At 37.3% G+C, this 20,595-nt stretch overlaps 1 protein-coding gene across 1 annotated transcript in view; it reads left to right on the forward strand.

Annotated features, from left to right (window-relative positions):
- GABRG1 (gamma-aminobutyric acid type A receptor subunit gamma1) overlaps window positions 1-20,595 on the forward strand; it is a 57,560-nt gene that overhangs the window by 31,303 nt on the left and 5,662 nt on the right. Inside the window, exons 4-8 of the mRNA XM_051618296.1 lie at window positions 8,846-9,066; window positions 11,568-11,650; window positions 12,910-13,047; window positions 13,171-13,323; window positions 17,213-17,424. Coding sequence (XP_051474256.1) covers window positions 8,846-9,066; window positions 11,568-11,650; window positions 12,910-13,047; window positions 13,171-13,323; window positions 17,213-17,424 — 807 coding nt within the window. The remainder of the gene's footprint in view (window positions 1-8,845; window positions 9,067-11,567; window positions 11,651-12,909; window positions 13,048-13,170; window positions 13,324-17,212; window positions 17,425-20,595) is intronic.

Consider the following 20,595-nt stretch of genomic DNA (forward strand, 5'->3'; position numbering starts at 1 on the left):
ACAGAATGTGTAATGTACTACTTGGGTACACAGACTACATGGCCTGGACACTATTAGGATGCAGTTTTTCCTGTCAAATTGTACTACTTATGACTTTGTGTAGAATGTGCTGATACTACATTTTAACTATCCTTTGACTTCTAAATTTCATTTCATTCTGAAGTTGCAGTAACTAGCAGCAGATTTTTTTGAGGTATTCAAGTATCAATGTGTTCAGTATCCTAACACAGATTGCTCAATATTATTGTACTTGTGCAGGATGTTTTGTGGTCAGATGTGTCACTGTGCATATTCTACTGGTCACTAAATTTGTATTGAAGGTTTGAAGGTTTTATACTTTTACTTTACAGTGCCAAGTAACGTACATTAAGCACACTGTAATATAGATACACTATCTGAAACTATTCTGAAATCCAGTACTCAAAGATGCACAATCTCAGTGTGCATTATTCTGTAACTCAATATAATTTAAACACTGTTTCTGAATTATATTAAATGTTTTATTTCTGAATTAATAGTAACTAGTATCAAGATAAGGCTTAGAAAAAGGTAGAGATACTGAAAATAGCATGACCATGATGCTATAGATACTTTGATAGGGCTTGCTATGGTTTCTGAACTGCATTTGAAGCTTTTTCTGCAGGTTGGAAGACAACATTTTAACATTTGCAGATGACCATTTTGAGGAGAACCATTGTCTCTATGAGCTTTATGATGACAGACTGAAAGGAAGAGCATGAGGGATGCATTTCTGCCCATATTTGGAAGTTTATAAGGTTTCCTAAGGATGTGTGTTCAGCATTTGAGCACTGCAAGTTTTCGTAGAGTCAAGTGTGCACATTTTATACAACGGGGTTCTGCTGTTTTTCAAATGGCAGGAATATTTGTTCATAAATCAGGAAAGATGTACCAACAAGTCTTTGAATATTACCTGCTTCTTACTGTGCAGCATCTTCTTTGGAGTAACATAGAATTAGATTTTTTTTCCCAAGTTACTCTTTTATTTTGATTAGAAAAGATAGAGTTCAATCATTCTGGTGTCTGTCAGCAGTATAAATGATCTGAGTTAATTGACTGGTATTCAGATGAGTGCTTGAGATTGACTGACACTGTCCATTTACAGCAGCTGAGTAAATATTCCTTCAGTAGCTTGAGCTTTTTTTTCCTTTATTATGAAATATTTAAGTGTCAAAAACCATGTCTCTTATTATTTTCTTATTTTACCAGGTCCATCAACTTGAGTAGTACTTCACAAATACAATTTCATGAATGTTCTCCGGGTTTTGCTGAAAAAAAATAGCTTAAATTGATGAGTCCGGCTTGCAGGCAGCTAGTTTGCCTACTGCTGTTACAGAGTAGCTCTGAGCTTGCTCTGTGCAGTCTCGGGAGAATTAGCCAAGCACAGGCAATGTTCTCATGCCAGCTCAGCGCAGCAGTTCCTGTGTTGCTCCTAATTTCTGTGATCGTTTTGCAGGGAATGGTGAGGGGTGAAGGAAAAGGCAGCTGTTGGATGACAGATGAATGTTGCAGTAGCTTTCTGAAACTAAAACCAGAGTGCAGGCATCTTTTCAGTCCTTGCTTTAAAGCATTCAGTACTTGTCCCATTTTCATCTGCAGTTTGTCCCTTAATATGTATGAAGTCATGACAGGTACTTAAGGTTCTATACAAGACACCAGAAAGCTCTATGTTCTTTGCTGTAAAATAGGGCCTGATTTCTGTATGCCTTTTAGCAATGCTATTATCTAAGGCCACTGTCTTTCCATGTTGTGTTTTATTATTCTGTTTTATGTTAGACTAGTTCATGTTTTAGGAAATACTGGTTTTGTATAGTACCATTGTATCACTTAAGCCACAGCTGGCATAGATTCAGTATTAATAATAAAAATTTGCTTTGACTTATCTCCCCTGACTTCTGTAGAGCGAGGCGGCATACTGATTGGAAATCCAGTTACATCATCTCGGATTCTTAATAGCCACAGCAATAATCAAACTGTCTGTGAAGTATCTGAGATTCCAGATGTTGTGCTCCTGAGGAAAGTTGCTGTCATTAACGGGCCCCTGCAGTGGCTGGTGCCACGACATGTGCTGACACTAAAAAACCTTGTCCTCTGTTAAAAGCTGGACAGCTGCAGGAACAGAATTTTTCTTCTCACAGTGCATGCAATGGGAAGTTCACTTAACAAAGCAGGGAAATGGTCTGGATGCCCTTTCCAGCAGCAGCAGCTCCAAGCTGTTTGCCAAGGAAGCCCACTCCTGTACTGCCTTGTTAGTAGGGGTGACAGCACTGACAAAATAGCTATTAAGAACTGCAGTTTGCTGTTGCTGCTAAGTGAATGTGACTGCCCTGCCTGTTCATCTTGGCCTTCATTATTTTTATTCCATTGTATGATTTTATATTTCATCAAATCTTACACATTCTGGATGGCTATTTCAGCCACTGTGGAGAATGCACATCTAAAACACTCTTTGATAATTTGAGAGTTTGTCATTCACTGGCATATAGTAAGTGCTGCATGAGATTTCACCTGTTTTAATAGCAGTGGTGTCTCTATTGTAGAGGCTTATCCCCACAAAGGGTTATGCCTGCAAGACCAGTAAATAAATAGAGGCTCTTTTAGGAACTTCTGAACAGTTGTTCATGCTCTTATATCTTCAGGGTAGCAGATGACTGATATTTGGAATTGCATAAATGCCTCATCAACCAGAAAGCTAAACTGACAGGAGTGCTGTATTTCATGTAGCATCATATATCTTACAATAATTGCAGGATAGAAACCAAACCCAGATACATCTCCTTGCCATCAGTGTTTCATGCCATGGAAGCATGGCAGGAAAACCATGGAAATAAAAGACCAAGCTGTAACTGTGCAATTACTCTAGCTTTAAAAATGGTTATATCATACTGAATGATGAAATATTGCATTTGTGACTTTATAGCTTATTTATAAAAAGGAACTGTAGAAGACCATGTATTCTTGAGTAATGTGCAGCTTTGTCGCTAAAGTTTTATGTGGGACCAATTTTGACTGCTTGAGTCTCTAGTTACTGGAAGGTAGATGTAGCTGCTGAATTTAGAAAGTATACCTAGTAGAGTTGATAAATCACTATTGACAACCTCAAAGAAAAACCCTTAACCTATATTAGTATTTACTTCTGTGTTTTTTTTTAATATATGTGATGCACTTCTGTCTCTTTTTCTTTTTTTTTCTTTTTCATTTTTTGTTCTGAATTATTTTCTCTGCATCTTTCTGTAGTTTAGTGTTCATTTATGAGTGTCAGAAGCTGAACTATTAGTTTCAATTGAAAAGCAAATAAAAACTTCTTGTATGATTTTCAGTGTGGGAATGCATACAGATTATTTATATATATATATAATCTACTTCCTCTCCCTGTCCTCTCTTCAAATGGCCAAAATCTAAGCTGATCAAATAAAAGCAGAGATTTTACTGAAGTGCTTTACTTACTTTTCTAGCTAATCTTTTCACCATTGTGAAGATTTAATTAAAGTTTCTAATTTACAAAGCATTGAAGTAAATCTTGTCTGTTTTTCATATGGTTGTTTGCATCTGTCACTTTGCATGTTCAAAACAAGAACTGGATAAGCACAAATGCCAAATCATTATGTGAAAAGTGATCGATTTTTTCTGTATGGTGACTGTGTAGAGCTCACTGTACTCCCTCACTTTCTGTTGCTGTGATTTGTCATATTTCCACTTACCCTGTGCGTATGTTCTCATAGCATCCTCCAGTGTGATTATCTGTACAATTATAACAACCTGACTGGTCAGAAGTCTCTGGGAGCAGATGCTGTGCACTTCTGTCCAGTGTATTTCCTGCAGCCTCACTCACCTCTTCCACAGCTGCAGTGTCATTAACATTATATTACAGGTACATGTCAGAATCATTGTGATTTTTTAGATCTTTTTTATCTAACCCTAAGGTCATTTGGTTTAGGTTGCTCTAGTGAGCAAACTAAAATGGTTTACCAAATGAAGAAATGATAATTTTGCTTCAGTTCCAGCCATGGACATCAAACTCTGAAACCACTGTTGGCTGTGAAGCAGCTGAAAAATCCTGTTTCAAGGGCTTTTAAATAACCCAGCAGGGAGAGGAACCACATTTTAAACATTTTCTTAAGACTAGTTATACATCAAAGATAGGTTAAGTATTTTTATAAATTACTTAATATCCCCTTATTGAAGTCCAGAGATGTTTGAGTGAAGGAAGAGGTAAAGGTCACGAGTGTTTATTGGCAGCACAGTGACATGATGAAGATAAATTGGCTAGTGCTTGATTTGGTGCTTTTTTTTTTTTTTTCCTCTTAGGAAAGCATGTGGTTGCCAGTTTTGCCTATGACTTCCTTTGTTGGTTAAACCTCTTAATTAGCATACTAAACTGAGTCTTTGATAATAAATCACATATCTTAATGTCAAAACATATAGGTTGGTAGGATGCTTTCTCTAGTTTCCCCTTCATATTGTTTTTTCTGAAGTATTCCTTGCCTCTCTTACATTGTGCTCCGGTTTAAGGAATTGGAAAGCTGGTTAAAATGAAGAAACATGGGGAATATATACTGAAGCTCAGAAAACTGAATAATGGGGAGTCATGTCACACTTCGTAATTGAACTGAGTTCAGAGGCTCCCTATGAAACAGATTTCTGGATTAGCTTGTTCCACTCCAGAAAACTCCAGGTGCCCTTCAGGTGAAATTTTGTATCTGGAAGAAAAAGGTGAGCAAAGGTGAAATGATGGAGTATTTTTTTAATTAATTTTTCTCTGAAATTCACTGGTAATGAACTGTATTGCATCGTGTGTTTGGCACAGTCTTTTAGCTCTGGTTTTGGTTTGGGGACTTTTCACTGCTTTTGTGTTTGACCTCAGAAAACTAGGCCACTTTTTTTCCTGTTCTCAAACAAAATGTGTTGGCAGTTTACATAATCCAGCCAACAATTTATCTGTTCATTGTTTCACTTCTCCACACTTTACTGTGGAATGTCAAAGTAGTTGTGAGACTGCCAGACAAAATATGCAAGAAAAATGTGTTTTTTGGCTTGTTAGGTTTTTTTTCTGTCCTTATTGATACTGTGTTGGAATTCATGTGATGCCATTTTTAACTGAGAAACAATAGTGTCTGCCTCCCTTTCTTTCACAGCTTTCCAATTAAAAAAAATCGACCGGCACATCTTCATGTCTGACTGTAATTGAACTGTTCATGACAATGAAACTGATGTTGAAGATTCAATTTATTCCCTCAGAGTAGCTGTTCCTACTTTATTTGAAGGAATTGCTTTTATTTATTAAATGCTTTTCTCTTAGACTATACACCTGCTTGTCAGTATTCACGGTTTGTTCACTGCCTGGCCTGTAATGGTAATCTCTGTTTAGTCACTGTGTTCCCAGCCTTTGGAGTTTGCTATGATCTTTTAGAGAAGAAAGAGATGGAGGAAGATTGCAGTTACCTGTAAATAATTAGACAGGTGGGCTCTTTATGCCAGCTGTGCAAAGAAAGAGTTTGGAGATCTAACCAAGTGCCAAATATGAGCTAACGTGTGCCATGGTTATTGAATGCTTTTAAACTAAATATGAACAGACATGCATTTTGCTATGGCTGTGACTAGCACATTACATTCTGCATGACTATTTTATCATCAGTTTTATTTGAAAGAGAGAGTAGTAAACTGATTTTTATGGTTACACTGTGGCATTATATGGTGAGTTTTGTGAAAGACTAATAAAAGTGGTGATAAGAGCGTTGATTTTAACTTCTTGTAAGAAAACAAGGAAGACAATAGTTGCTCAGAAACATTTGTTGCACTAAAAGAATATTAAATAAATCTGGCTGCTGTTATGCTTACTCATGTGATATCTAAACAAAGATAGTGCTTTATTAATCTAGTTTTGGAAAAAAAGTATCCCCAGAAAAGACAATATAGTGATTTTTCTACCTAATTTTCAACAAATTTCCCCTTCTTAAAAGGAAATGAAAACATGAAATATTTTTCAGGAGATGCAAGTTTAAGGGAATTCAGTGTATGAATCCATAAAATCTGAAAATTTCAGGCTTATTTCAAAACTACTTTTTTTCTGAAAGAATCCAACTTTCTTGATAATCCCCCTAGCATGGTTTTCCTGTCAGGTTATTGCTCTCAAGTGTCCAAACCGTCACAGCTGCATGATGGCAGACTCTTAGTTGTCTGATCATCCTACATGTTTGTGCTTGGTGACTGCTTGGGATCTATTTGGACCACCTGGCCTCTTTTGTGGGAAATTTGCATTCAGAAAGGAGGCTAAGATAAATATATCTGAGTCCCATTCTCACATGCTTTTCACCTCTGCAATGGGAGTACATGTGTGTGCTTAGACGTTGCACCAAAGTTAATTTGAGTGAAAGATAGTATAGGTACATTGGGTATATTATAGGAAGCTAGCAATTGAATCTCTTGCTACACATTCATCAAGATGCTTGGAAACAAGTAGTTACTAATTTTATTACATTAAACTATTATGTATTAGATCCTTTTGGAACTGTGATAAATATATAATGAAGGATTTTAATAAAGTTTCTCTTTTTTTTTTCCCCCCAAAAAAAGTTCTTTAAACAACTCTTGTAATACATGGGTATGATAAAAACTTGCACATTTAATGCTGAGAGGTAAGAGAATGAAAGCATCTGGGTTCATTGAGGCTGTTCCTTTGCTTTGTGTGTTAAAAATAACCTGTTAGCTGCTCTTTTTTTTTTAATCTTAATTTTCAGGGTGGTTGGTATTCTATGGCAACCTGAGAGTTTCCTTATTTTGGGTGCATTTGACTGTAATGACACTGATAAATTTCTTTTTCTCCAACAATGCAGTGTTACTGTAAAGTGGCTGCTCAGAGTAGCACCTTCAAACTCAGGCAGCCTGCTCGTTTCATACATTTGGTTGTGTCTGTTGATTTCACTGACTGACTTCTTTTTTAATCCTATCTGTACTGTAAAGGCAGCATGTAAATCTTTGTTCATTCTGTTTCATTTAATCCCATTAAAACACTTCTCCAGTGCACTGCCTTGGGCTCTCATTTACATTACAGCAACACCATTTTCCTTTCTAGTTGTAACCGCTATAGAAGAGCACAGAAAGCTGAATATTAAGATTAAACAAGCCCTGGATTTTCATGTATTTCTTGAATGTTATTTACAGAAGCAAAATAATCAAGGTCTTGTTTTGACCTGCAGAATCTTCCCCTAATGGCAGTGCCTCTCAAGGCATAAGCAATTTTAGGGCAGTCATCTTTAAAATGCATTTTTGATTAGTCCTTTCGTTCCCTCTGTCCCTTCACTGTTTGCCTCATACACTGGTTACTCATAACCTTTGAGAGACACTGAGTTAGCACAATCCTCTTCTGCCATGCATCACAGAGCAAGGACAAGCATCCCTCTAGTTTATATTTTTCCTGAACCTATAATTCTCCTGCCTGAAGAGGTGGGAAAATGGACAGAGATTTAAGTAGTCCTGGAATATCTGCCTGGGTGCTTCTCAAGAATCAACTGCCACATTTCACAGACTTTCCTGGGAGATGGGTGGTATTAGTTGCAGAAATGAGTGAGGCTTCTCTAACTCACACAGTTGGCTGCTGTGATTATTTAAAAGTAAAATTAACAAAAACCCCCACTCCAACCAGCAAAGCCTTCACTGTTACATTATTTGAAAACAGAATTCACGGTCTGCACCATGCATATTTATTGACCAAGTAAACTAGTAGTGACCTCTGGTTCAAGCAAGGGTTTGAACCACTGTCTTCTTTTCTCTTTCCTCTTCCCACTGATCCCATAACTAAGAGGTGAACAACTGACATCAAATGCCTATGTTTGGTTTCCAGCTCTTTTTCCTTGCAGAGGAGCTGCTGAGTTGCTCCTTGGAGCCCTCGCTGGGCAGCCATGCAGGAAAGATCACATCTGCCATCAACTAGAGAGGCTGTTGCCCTTAAAGTCAGAGCCGTGGTCTGGAGCTGTGACAAATACAACAGAGAAGAGACTGCTGCTTTGCTCCTTTGTGCAGGAGTGCAGGAACAACTGGCTGGATTATTTGAAAAACAGTATTTCGTCGCATCTGTAATATTTATCCTCCCTCAAGTTTTACTGTGTCAGGAATTGTCTCATTAAAAGGCTGTGGGTTTTCCATCTATCTATTTTATTTTTTACTTTTGTTTTCTGGCCATAAGTCTACTGAGGACTTTGACATTCTTTCACAAAGAGGAGCTTTCTTTAGGCTTTAGTAAGTAAAAATTTCCTCTGGGATTATGATGATGTATACTTTCGTGTGTTCGCAAGTAGATCTATGAGGCAGATAGTTTCAGGTAGTTCTGCAAACTGTGATATTTACTTCCTGCATGTTAATGGATTTTTCAAAGCTGAAATCTCTTCAAGGATCTTACATTGCATGTTGTAAAGTTTGGAGGAAAACATAGGAAGTTTATTTTGTTTGCTTCTCAAGAGATGTGGAATCTCTGTCTTAATGAATATAGTCTAGCCTTGAAGTATTAACGTTGCCCTTAAAATTATGTCTAGGTCTGCCAGATGTGGTTGCACAGTGCAGGGACCTCCAAGTTATAGCAAGCTCCCATCACGTCTCCTCTTCCTAAGCTAATCAATGTGTGTTAGGGGAGAGGAAGTAGGGACAGATGGTTTTGTGCCTGTAATTTCTTACTTTGGGATTTCTCAGTTTGGGTTTCTCAGGCTGCTGTGTGCTATACAAATTGCCTTACAAAAGAAAATAGAAGTGGCTGTGGATTTATATATGAATTAAAAATTGTTGGCTTGCAGACTTTGGTAAACATACATAGTTGTGATTGTTTCTCTGTTTTTAGGAATACACTATAGATATAATTTTTGCCCAGACATGGTATGACAGTCGTCTAAAATTTAACAGCTCAATGAAGGTGCTTATGCTTAATAGCAATATGGTTGGAAAAATTTGGATTCCAGACACTTTCTTCCGGAACTCAAGGAAATCTGATGCTCACTGGATTACAACTCCAAATCGTTTGCTTCGAATCTGGAGTGATGGAAGAGTGCTATACACTCTAAGGTGGGTTTTTATTAACTGGGTAGAAAAAAACAAAGCATGTTGCAGATCTAGTCATAAATTGTTTTGAAGACTTTATTTCCTAAATAGTTCAGTATCTAATTTCCACCAAATAATATGCTACAGGAGAAATCTAAATTGTGTCAAATAATAAAAATCATAAAAGTTTTATTAAAGCTAAGGCCCCTGCATGTACTTTCTAACATGTTTACCCTTGCAAACTATTTAAACAAACCAATTCATCCAAATTAGGCATAAGCAAACATGTTGGTGACAGTTCTTGGCAGATGGGAGATACTTGGGCTGATTTTAAGCTTGCCATCTAAGCTATCTGCACTGATCTTTGAGTCACTTTTCAAACAGTTTTTGAGAGGCTGTACTCTACAGAAATCATATAGGGTAATTTCTCAGTTTTATTTTTTACGTATGCCTAAGAAATCTTGCAATAAATTAGGAGCTAATCAAGAAGCAGTCCATACAGAGGATTCCATAAATCTAATTCTGCTCTTGAGAGTTAACTTATTTATTTTAAACAATAAGGAGCAATTTTTAATTACTTTCTTTCCAGACATCTATGCTGTTTTCATATGCACACTAGTTGTGTTGTATATGGACAATTCAGAATAGTCATCTGTATCAGAAGTAAAAACAGTTAGAATGTTTTAAAAGAATTCTCTTCACCGACTTTTTTCTTAATATGCTTTATTTGAGGACACAGAAACATCTCTGGAGAGCACTTTTAACAGTTCATTATGCTGGTGTTTATAGACATTTCTAGAGAGCCTCTTCTGTTGACATACTAATTTTTTCTTTTTCTTTTTGCAGCTAACAATTCTATAGTCATACTTGGACTTTACCCTTCCATTAGCCATTCCGTTCCAATGTATTATTTCTTTTAAACAGGGTCTAAGTAACACAAAGAAACAAACAAACACAACCAAAATAATCTTGTGAGCTCTCCCAGAGCAACAGGTTAGAATTATTGTGCTGGAGTCTGAGCTATAAAGTGCAGTGAGCCAGTAATATAACAACAGGTATTCATGCAGCACTGCAACGTGCAGACTGCTGTGTGCATGAGGATATAGCCTGAATGTGGCTTAAGTGGAATAACATTGAGAGGTTCATATGTTGGTTATTGCAGGAACAGTAATAGGATCTGACAGTGCACCAGGTTCATGAGCTCCCCTGTACCACCACTCTTTCCTTTGTGCTAATGCAGGGAGCAGATGTGTTAATTCTGTTAGTCAGGCTTACTGAGTCTCCTCTGAGCGTAGTTCTTGGTCTGTCCATTGCACTCATCAGTGATTCCAGATCTCGTAGTGTTGCTTTTCAGAAAAGTCTAGTTTGTTTTCCTTTTCTTTAGGTATTTGGCTCTGCAAAGATTGAAAAATGGAAAACAAAGGCAATAAATGCATCTGCCATAGCTGGCAAATTTGAAAAGCATCTTCAGAGTGATGCAAGTGGTTTACTTGAGTGTGTGTGTGTAGGATTCCTTTCCCCTTACCCCCCCCAAACCCTAGCCCGGTATATGGCAAGACAACTTTCTAAAAGGGTCCTAGTGACACTTACAGTAGAATAAATACTTTGTTCTCAAACTTACAGAGGTTTCTGGCACTGTGTGGCAGAATCTTCCTTTTCCCATCCCTTTTTGTCTAGTATGTAAGTATTGCGTACGGTTAAGTATGTAAGCATTATGTTTATTTCAAAGTTGATTTTAGAAGACATTCTGACATTCTTCACAGTGTTTATGAGCAAAGGAGGAGCTGTTTTAAATGCTTAGATGGCATTTTGGAGCCTACCCCCTAGTCTAGGTTGCTAGTGAAAGTTAGCAGAACTGAACTTTGCACTGCTTGTTTGGAAGCTCTTCAGAAATCTGTAGTAGTAGTTTCAAAAGCAGCAAGTGATCCAGTCGATATCATTAAGACTCCTAAACTACTTCTAAAATTTGTATTAATTGCATGAATTAACTGAATGCCATAGACATTACATAAGTAGAAGATCAAGTCCAGTAGAATATCCATGTTTCTGTCTTAAGAGCTGCTTCCATGAGTATAGAGTATTTCCAAGAATGTCCCCGCTTTCTCTCTCATGTCTATAGCCACCCAACACAAAGATGCCAAATACAATTTGACTAGACAAATGCATTCTTCAGAAACTTTATTTGCTATCAAAAACTCCTCTTCTTGCCATGCCTTCAGTTCCTCCCTTTTATCCCCTGTTTCTGGTGGAGACCTGAAAGATGCCCCCCTGAGATCAAACGCAATTTTTAAGAAGGCTTGAAGTGCCAGTTGAAACCACACAGGTCCTCAGGTTGCATATGATGATAGCTTTTGTTCTTTCTCGGTGATGCTTAATTTTTTTTTTGCACATACCATCCTTTAATTGGCAAAAATGATTTCTGTGCATGTTCTTTACTATCTAGTCTGAAGTGTCTGGAAGCTTGAATATAATATTTTTTTCTGTGGTTTGTTTGTTTCCCTCCCCCCCCTTCCTTTTCTAATTAGGCTGACAATTAATGCTGAATGTTATCTTCAGCTTCATAACTTTCCTATGGATGAGCACTCCTGTCCGCTGGAATTTTCAAGCTGTAGGTAGTAAAATACATTGGTTTTTTTCCTCTTTACATACAGGCTTTAAATTTTCTTAAAGTCTGGCTGCAAGAGAGCAAGTGTCTACTTTTTAAAGTCTAGTAGTGAAGGAGAGAATTGACCTGTTTATGTTTTTATTAGATATATTGCATTATTTACTGCATTTGTAAATGCAGTAATGAATGAGTTGAACTGCATGCTTTTCATTTAAGTGCAACTTTAAAAACAATCTTACGGTTCAGAGTGTTACTCAGTGCCCATTCAAGTTAATCAAAGTCTATTGCCTTGGAAGAACTTTATTTTTTATGCCTGCCAGACTTACCAGCTTTTAATTAGTTCCATGTGGTATACTGAAGAGGAAAAATAAGATCTGTCTTCTTCAACCTGTTCCTGTAAATGCTTAATCACTGTAAGACATCCTTCTCCTTTTAGTGGGACTTATTCATGTGAGCAAGAAAAACAACTTTCAGGCTTCATGTCTTTAATATAAATATAAATTATATATTTTTAAAACAAAAAAAAAAGTTCCTTAGGGAATTGTACTATTAGTGGCAAAAGAAACCCAAACCACCTGAACATAACTATATGACTTACTCCTAAATGTGAAACCTGATAGAAAAGGAAATAAAACTTCAGATAACTTTTAAATTAATGTTTTCATTTAATACTTCCTTCTTGAGTGCTTCCAGCTAAATGTACTTTGGTAGCTCCATTGTTTAAATAGTTGTGCCACACAAGTGCGTTTGCTTAATTTCATTTCTGCCTTGCAGCAAGATAATGTTGGGCAACATGTGAGGCACATGAAAATCAAGAAAGTTGCACTTCCTTAAAGCTGAAGTACTGGACAGTGAATCAGGCCACAAAAATCCATTCTGGGAATAATACACAAATTTTCAATAAGCATCAATAGGAATTTTATCAAATTATGTACTAAAAGGTGTCTGTACTTTTAAGCTATTTTTGAGTGTATATTACATTTGTGGATGATTCTGACACAGTTTTTCATATCTGAGTTCCAGAATATTGTGTAAACATTTGTATACACAGTTTTTGATCAATCGTACATTCAGCTAAGCTTAAACTTGAGGCTAGATATTTTGGAGTTAAATTTTAAGTGTATCAGGTGGACTATAGACTGACTCTCTCTGATGCACTTAGTGTCTGGCCCTAGTTTAGTTCATAAACAACTCTAGAGGTGACAAAACATGCTTTGGTATGTACTTTGACTGAACACCTAATTTGCTCTGTTTTATTCTAGATGGATATCCCAGAAATGAAATTGAATACAAGTGGAAGAAAACTTCTGTTGAAGTGGCAGATCCAAAATACTGGAGATTGTATCAGTTTGCTTTTGTAGGGCTGCGAAACACAACTGAAATTTCTCATACCTTGTCTGGTAGGGCAAAGTGCTAGGTTTTATTTAATGTCATATTTATGTAGAACAAGACTAACAGACAAAGATACAACCTAAAACCATTTTCAGTGTAATATAAGTATTTTTTCTTTTTTTAATTTATAGGTGATTATATTATTATGACAATCTTCTTTGATCTCAGCAGACGTATGGGATATTTTACTATTCAGACATACATTCCTTGTATACTCACTGTTGTTCTTTCATGGGTATCATTTTGGATCAATAAGGATGCAGTTCCTGCAAGGACTTCTCTGGGTAAGAATGTTTTTTTTCAACCTTGAAAGGTCTGGTAGTCCCCAGCAATACAAATCTGCAGCAGAGGGTAAATTAACCACGATTTATTCCCCTTCAGATTATGACCATTGGCCATCCTTTCTCTTGAACTACAAGATTAAGGGTAGGAAGATCCTGCTGTGGTTGAACAGCAGGGCTTAAGGAGAGAGTGTTGAGAATGGAAATTTGAAAATCCTGGTCCAAGCCTTGTAGATCTTCTGTTGATCAAATAAATAGATTTTTTTTTCTCCTTTATGCTCTTTTTTCCTCTCTAGGGATGCAATAGGACAATCATTAGTCTGACAAGTATGATTAAACTTAACTTGGCATCATGGAACAAAAGCTGCCATTGCTACACAGGAAAAAACTGTGAAGATCTGTTTTTTTTGTTTCTTTCTTTTTTTTTTTTTTTGAGTTTTCTGTTGTATTTGAGGTTTTTGTTGTTGCTTTTGTTGTTTTTTTTTTAATAATAGAAAGGATTCAGTTGTTCTTTTAACTCCAGGATAAGACAGAAAATATGCAAAGTTGCATTTCAAAGAGTTCAGCATATAACTGACAAAAACTGACTCACCGTCCTGCTTTTACTACAGATGGTATTGAAGTGTGTTGTAAGTTCTGCTACAGAGATAATTCTGTGTTAGTGTCATCTTGGCTGACCCGTTTCACATAGATAGTGGCAGTCTCCTTCATTTGACCGCTTAGGATTGTTGTGCTGCCTTGGAGAAGAGTTATAGTCTGCACACAAAGCACAATAGATGGGGCTGCATGGAGCACACAGGTTGACATTAGCAACTTGGAGCTTAGCAGTCACAGATGCTTTTAGTAAAACTAGTGACAGTAGTATGACCTGTTTTGGGGGAAACATCAAGAGCTGAGCGTGTATCTTAGGAAGTGAGAGATGTGAGTTAATTTCCCTCACCAACTTAGAGGATTGTGAACACAATATTCCCATGTTCTAGGAGTATTTCCTACCAGAAAGGTGAGTCTGTATTTTAACACCCAGCCTTTTCTACTGAAGCTGAACTGCTGTGCAGGCAAGCCTGCAAGTTTCATAAGTTAAGACAGAAAGTAAGCAAAAATTAGCATCGCTCAGTAGCTTAATGAAAAGGCAAGGGAAGAAAATCTGAGTCTTGTATCTTTATGCTATTTAAAAGTACTGCAAAGTTTAGTGAAGAGAGCATAAAATCTTGAATGAATAAGTGAAATGATCTCTTGATAGTTTCAAATCTTGATTTAAAATTTTATTGTAAGATTTCTTTGAGTATTTATTGGACATCACTCTGGGTGTCATCTGGAAATACACTAGCTATAACAAGAAAAAAACTATTGTATTGGTATCATACTAGTTCTGCATCCAGTTTGTTCTTTTTACAGCACACTTTTTCTATGCCACGAACCTCGCAAATTTGCCTTTGATCTAGACAGGCCTAGACAGGCTGGAGACTTGGGCGGGGAAAAACCTGATGAAGTTCAACAAGGGCAAGTGTAGAGTTTTGCATTTGGGGAAGAAAAATGTCATGCACCAGTACAGGTTGGGGGCTGACCTGCTGGAGAGCAGTGTAGGTGAAAGGGACCTGGGGGTTCTAGTAGACAGGAGGATGACCATGAGCCAGCAGTGTGCCCTTGTGGCTAAGAAGGCCAATGGCATCCTGGGGTGCATTAGAAAGGGTGTGGTTAGTAGATCAAGAGAGGTTCTCCTCCCCCTCTATTCTGCATTGGTGAGGCCGCATCTGGAGTATTGTGTCCAGTTCTGGGCCCCTCAGTTCAGGAAGGACAGGGAACTGCTGGAAAGAGTCCAGTGCAGAGCCACAAAGATGATTAAGGGAGTGGAACATCTCCCTTATGAGGAAAGGCTGAGAGAGCTGGGTCTCTTTAGTTTGGAGAAAAGGAGACTGAGGGGTGACCTCATCAATGTTTACAAATACATAAAGGGTGAGTGTCAGGAAGATGGAGTTAAGCTTTTTTCAGTGATGACCAGTGATAGGACAAGGAGTAATGGATACAAATTGGAGCATAGGAGGTTTAAGGTGAATATCAGAATTTTTTTTTTTACTGTGAGCGTGACAGAGCACTGGAACAGGCTGCCCAGAGAGGTTGTGGAGTCTTCTTCACTGGAGACATTCAAGACCCGCCTGGACGCGTTCCTGTGTGATGTGCTCTAGGTGACCCTGCTCTGGCAGGGGGGTTGGACTAGATGATCTTTCGAGGTCCCTTCCAACCCCTAGGATTCTATGATTCTATGATTCTATGATCTCATGGTTAAGCTTGAGTTTTCATGCTTCCACTTCAACAGTACTATGCTTCATCTTCTTGAAATATACTACAGATGTTTGCAAGATCATATTTAAAGCAGCTTGCAGTTAACTCTGAACTCCTTTTATGTGCATGTGCAGAAGCCATCGTTTGAGAGATTGTAGGATGACTTTTCTCACAGGCAGATGCTCTGGTGAAGAACAAAGAGAATACTAATCAAATAGACATAATTTTATTCAAGAAGACTGAGAAATTAAGCAAGGAAACCAAAACTAAGCAAGGTCCATTGTGGCAAGTGGTCATGATGCTGTGGAAGGTTTGTTCCCTGTGACAGCTCCCTGTACGCTTTTCGCGTAGTGAAGAGGACTGGGAAAGTCCATGTATCCTTTTGTCCTCTCTGGACAGAAATCAGTAAGGACAGTGGTGGGCATCACCTCCCATCTGGAGGCTGTGCTGCGTTCTGGTGCACTGAAAAGGCTTGGGCCTTTTTCTTCTGCATATGTTGAAAGATCCTGGCAGATTGTGGTTTTGCAAAGCAAAAGGTTTGAGATGATTAAAGGTATTTAGATATTTAATTATGCAGATAAATGCCTAATTGATTTTCAAGAGCATCTAGTGGGAGTGAAGCACTTTTGAAAAGCTGTGGTTATCTGTTTGTCCTTTTAGGCATGTAATTTCACTGGTAAATCTTTTGCAAAATCACCATCACTTTCCTCCTGCTGAATGAGTCCTTAGTGACCCCTGATTCCATGCTTAGATTTGAAAGCCGTAAACAGACTGGTGTTATATATTTCTTGCAATAAGCCTGTTCCTGTAAATAACAAATTATTTGTGTTCAAGTGTTGCTTTCCAAAGTAAAGGTCACATCTGAATTTTGGACTATTATGAAAAAGGCTTTGTATCTCCCTGAACCATCAAGTATAAGAAGAAGGTGTTAACACCTTTTAAATGTTAAAACATTGAAAGGTGGTATAGTTGAGATTCTGAAAGCATCGGTGTTGAGGCCAGCTTGTTCTTTTAATTAACTTGTATTTAAGTGAACCAAAGGAAACATTTGCTATTACTTAAGACACAGTATTGAAAAAAATACCTAGCAATTTAGAGAATGAGACCAGGAAGGCCCTAAAGTTCATCTAGTTTGATCTGCTAGATGTCAGAAACAAACAACTGAAAACATTGTTCCTTTTTCTCATGTTTTCTGAAAGCTTAAAATTATCCATAAATAACACATCCTTTTTTCAGAATGTATCTTTTTGTATATTTTTGTATTTCAAGAACCAAAGAACTTTTTTTGTGTTGATAAAATTTGTATGCTTATTTGTACCTGTCTATTGTGTTTGTTTTATGTATGCGTTCTATATCAGGTTTAAAAAATTACACAGATGTTTTCAGGGTCATTGTTTATTCAGTGTGTGTTGAAAATGAGAAGGTTTTAAACTGAAGTTGAAAGGTACTGCCTTCTGTGTGATCATACAGTGACTGCTGGATCCATGGCGATGGCTTCTTGCATTCCTCATGAATGAATTAAGGGCTAATTTGAGCATTTTTTGGTGACAATATGATTGGATTACTTATACACTCCCCTCTTCCTGTCTTCTTTTCTTTCTTCCTCCGATAGGCATTACAACAGTGCTGACCATGACAACATTGAGCACAATTGCTAGGAAGTCACTCCCAAAGGTTTCCTATGTGACAGCAATGGACCTTTTTGTTTCGGTTTGCTTCATTTTTGTGTTTGCTGCCTTGATGGAATATGGCGCCTTGCATTACTTTACCAGCAACAGAAAAGGGGACAAAGGAAAAGAAAAGAAGGCAAAATCTAAACCATCGGTAAGTTTAGCCAATCAAGAATGTAAAAAAATAAATACAGAGTGCTCTAATTGTAGCATTAATTTTGACAGACCGGTTATTAAGTAGAAAAGCTGATGTTCAAAGACAATTAACTCTATTGATTATTTTATTCTTTTTCTTTTTTGCTGTGGGGGGTTTGTACTAATTTTGTAAGTACTGCTAATGAACAAAAATTTTAGATTATTGCACTCATATGCAAGTGAGCACACATAAGCCTAAGCTATAGAATGGTTTGAAATAGTCTTCCATGCTTCCATGCCAGGCCAAGGCCTTGGTGCTTCTAGAGCTGCCCACGGAATGTGTCCCCATAGAGGCAGTTCTATTTGGGCAACAGCTTCTGAAAACAGTGCCTGGCAGAGAACCATAGATAAACTGTAGCAGTAGAGATAATGTAAATGGACTGAAGGTAGGAGGATTTGTTTGGCTCTGCATCACCTAACTGGGGTTTTGTCTTGCTAGCTTTGCAAAAGAAAAAGTACCTATTATTAGGTCAATATACCAAATCACATCCGCTTAAGAAATTCTACTGTAACTCTTTTTTATATCCATTTACTTCCATGTTTCTTTCTGGTAAAATAAACCTGCTTTTACAAGTTGGTGTTTGTATGATGTGAATCCCCTCATATCCCAGGAAGAAGTAATAATTTTAATTTTTGCTTTGTGTAGTAGTAATAGTGGAACTTCCGATGAATCTATTGTTGTAAGCCAATGCAAATATTTAAAGCTAATAGTTAAACTAATAAAACATTGAGGTAAATGCCTTAAGTAGCTTATTCATTTGAACACTAGTCTTAATATCTCAGGCTAGACTGTGAGAGGATAAGCGGAAGAACAACATTACAAAGCCTCCTTTCAGATCATTTCATCAAAGGAGGCTGGAGCAGAATTGTAGCATAATACCAGTTGTCTTTTCTGGGTGAAGGCTGAATACCACCTATCTAAGATCAAACAGGAACCAAAATGAAATTTCAGAAGCCCAGATACAGAAATGCAAAAATCCCATTATGAGCCATATCCTTTGTGTGACTGTGTCAGTCAGCACAGGTGCTGCTGTGGGATGGTGCACTGTGGGGTGCTATGGCTTAATACCAGGGCAGTGACAGCTGCTATGTTCCATATGGTGAGCTTGTCTGAGTGGGTCAGATATGTATTGATGACAAGGCTTTTGGTGAACAGTTAGTACTGCCCTGTGCTGCCATGTTTGTCCATCACTGTGATCCTCATGGAATCCAGCACAGCCAAGAGAACTGGAAAATGGAAACCTCAAACCTCCTTCCAGTTAGCATTAGATGCAAATGTGGGCATGATGGAAAGTATGGGAAACAGGCTTTGGCAAGGGCTACAGCTGAGCAATGAGGGTTAAAATAACAGAGGCTGCAGAATTTCGGGGCCTTCCCACTGTCAGCATAGCCAATTCTATTTTAGGTTGTTGTTGCTATAAGGTCTCAACAACGTTTAGGAAATGGAGCTGAAACAGTTCTGCACTCATCATGCACAACAAGGAGAAAAGGAAGAGGGGAGGAAATACTGCTTGTTCAAACCAGGGAGAGAACAGCTGCTGGCAGATCAAAAGCCACTGAAGTGGTTTGCAAGTATACTCCGTTGAACGGAGTTACAAGACTTTCCAGAATTGGTTCACACATGAGCCAATAATCTGCTTGATGCCTTGAGATTTTCAGTGCATATGACAATTTAAAATGTAGAATAATGATGAGATAGAAACTATGACACATATTGAATAAATAGCTGGAGTTTGGACTATAAAATTTGCAATATAATCCTCAAAGCACTCTTCAGTTGTGTTTTACTGTGTTCTTAAAGCATGCTTTTTATTTCTAAGTAGTTGAAAAACAAGCATCTTTTCACACAGAATTCTTTAAACATGCTTCAGCACATTGTGGCTATAAAACCAAACTAGATAAGAGATTTCTATTAAAAAAAGGGAGGATTAAATTTAATATACTTAGATGCAAGGATTCTAAATTGATAAATAGGGCTTTTATTCTGATGTTCTATAAAAAGATATGCAATTTCTTCTTCCAAACAGCACAATTAAAGAAGCCATCTGATTAATTAATGGGAAGTTGTACAATTACAAATCCTTTTCTTTTTTTTTTTCTTTCTTTTTCACTTTATCAAAGACTTCTATTTATGCTTTTTTTCATGTTGTTAAGGATTTAACTCAAAAACCCTATTTAATTAAACCAGCCAGTTTAATTCCTTCTGAAAAGTTTTATTTTACAGTTGTGTTTTCTTTGGAAAACTTGTCTTGCGTAGATCTTCTGGTTCTATTGCAAAATGCAATGAAAGCTGATTATTCCAAGAACTGATGCCGATAAGGTGCAATAAATGATCTTGTGTAAAAATGGTGAGATTTTTACAAATGATTGCAGGAGTTTTATCTTACAGAATATGTGCTGGCATAATTCAGGAAAGATAGTATGAATTGTCTTATATAAATCCACGTTAGTAAAGACAATGAGTTTGGGCAGGAAAGATTAAACTTAATTGTGAATCTTTTTATGATCATCATTTCACCTCAAGTGAATGCATCTCCTTTGCTGTGATTTCTGCAGATGAGGCCTTTCTTTTGTACTTTTATTAGTGCTGATGCAGAATAATTTAATTTTGGTCCTCTCAGAGTGTATTTTGAAAGCTTCTCTCCGTACATGGAGTTTTATCTACAGTATCAGTAGGCATGTACATGAAAAATCAGCATCTACTACGTTATCTACATGTTTGCTTGTGGGGTTTTTTAAGTCTCTGCTGATTTATTTTTTTTTTGTGAGGTGTTGGTCTTTCTTCCTCTTTTCCCTGAAGTTCTCTTTTTCACACACATTTTATGTACTCTGTGTAGGTAGTTATGTCTGTAAGATGCCACTGTCTTTCTGCTGCTCTCAGAACACCTCTTCAAACCTGTAACTCAGTAGCCAGCTTCAGTCTGCACTAGTGACATGAGCAATGAAAAGCAGAACTGTTACTTTTACCAGCTCCCATGGTGTTTCTGAGCTGAGGATTCCTGTTTTACACTACCAGTAGAAAGAAATCATGCCGTGAATCTTATGTTGGCAGAACCAACAGTCAGAGAATTCTTGTGTGATTTTAAAAAAAGAAATAATTTTTAATGCTTTGTAAAAGTAAGCCCTTTTG

Source organism: Apus apus, chromosome 4 (assembly GCF_020740795.1).
Source record: "Apus apus isolate bApuApu2 chromosome 4, bApuApu2.pri.cur, whole genome shotgun sequence".
NCBI classification, from domain to species: domain Eukaryota; kingdom Metazoa; phylum Chordata; class Aves; order Apodiformes; family Apodidae; genus Apus; species Apus apus.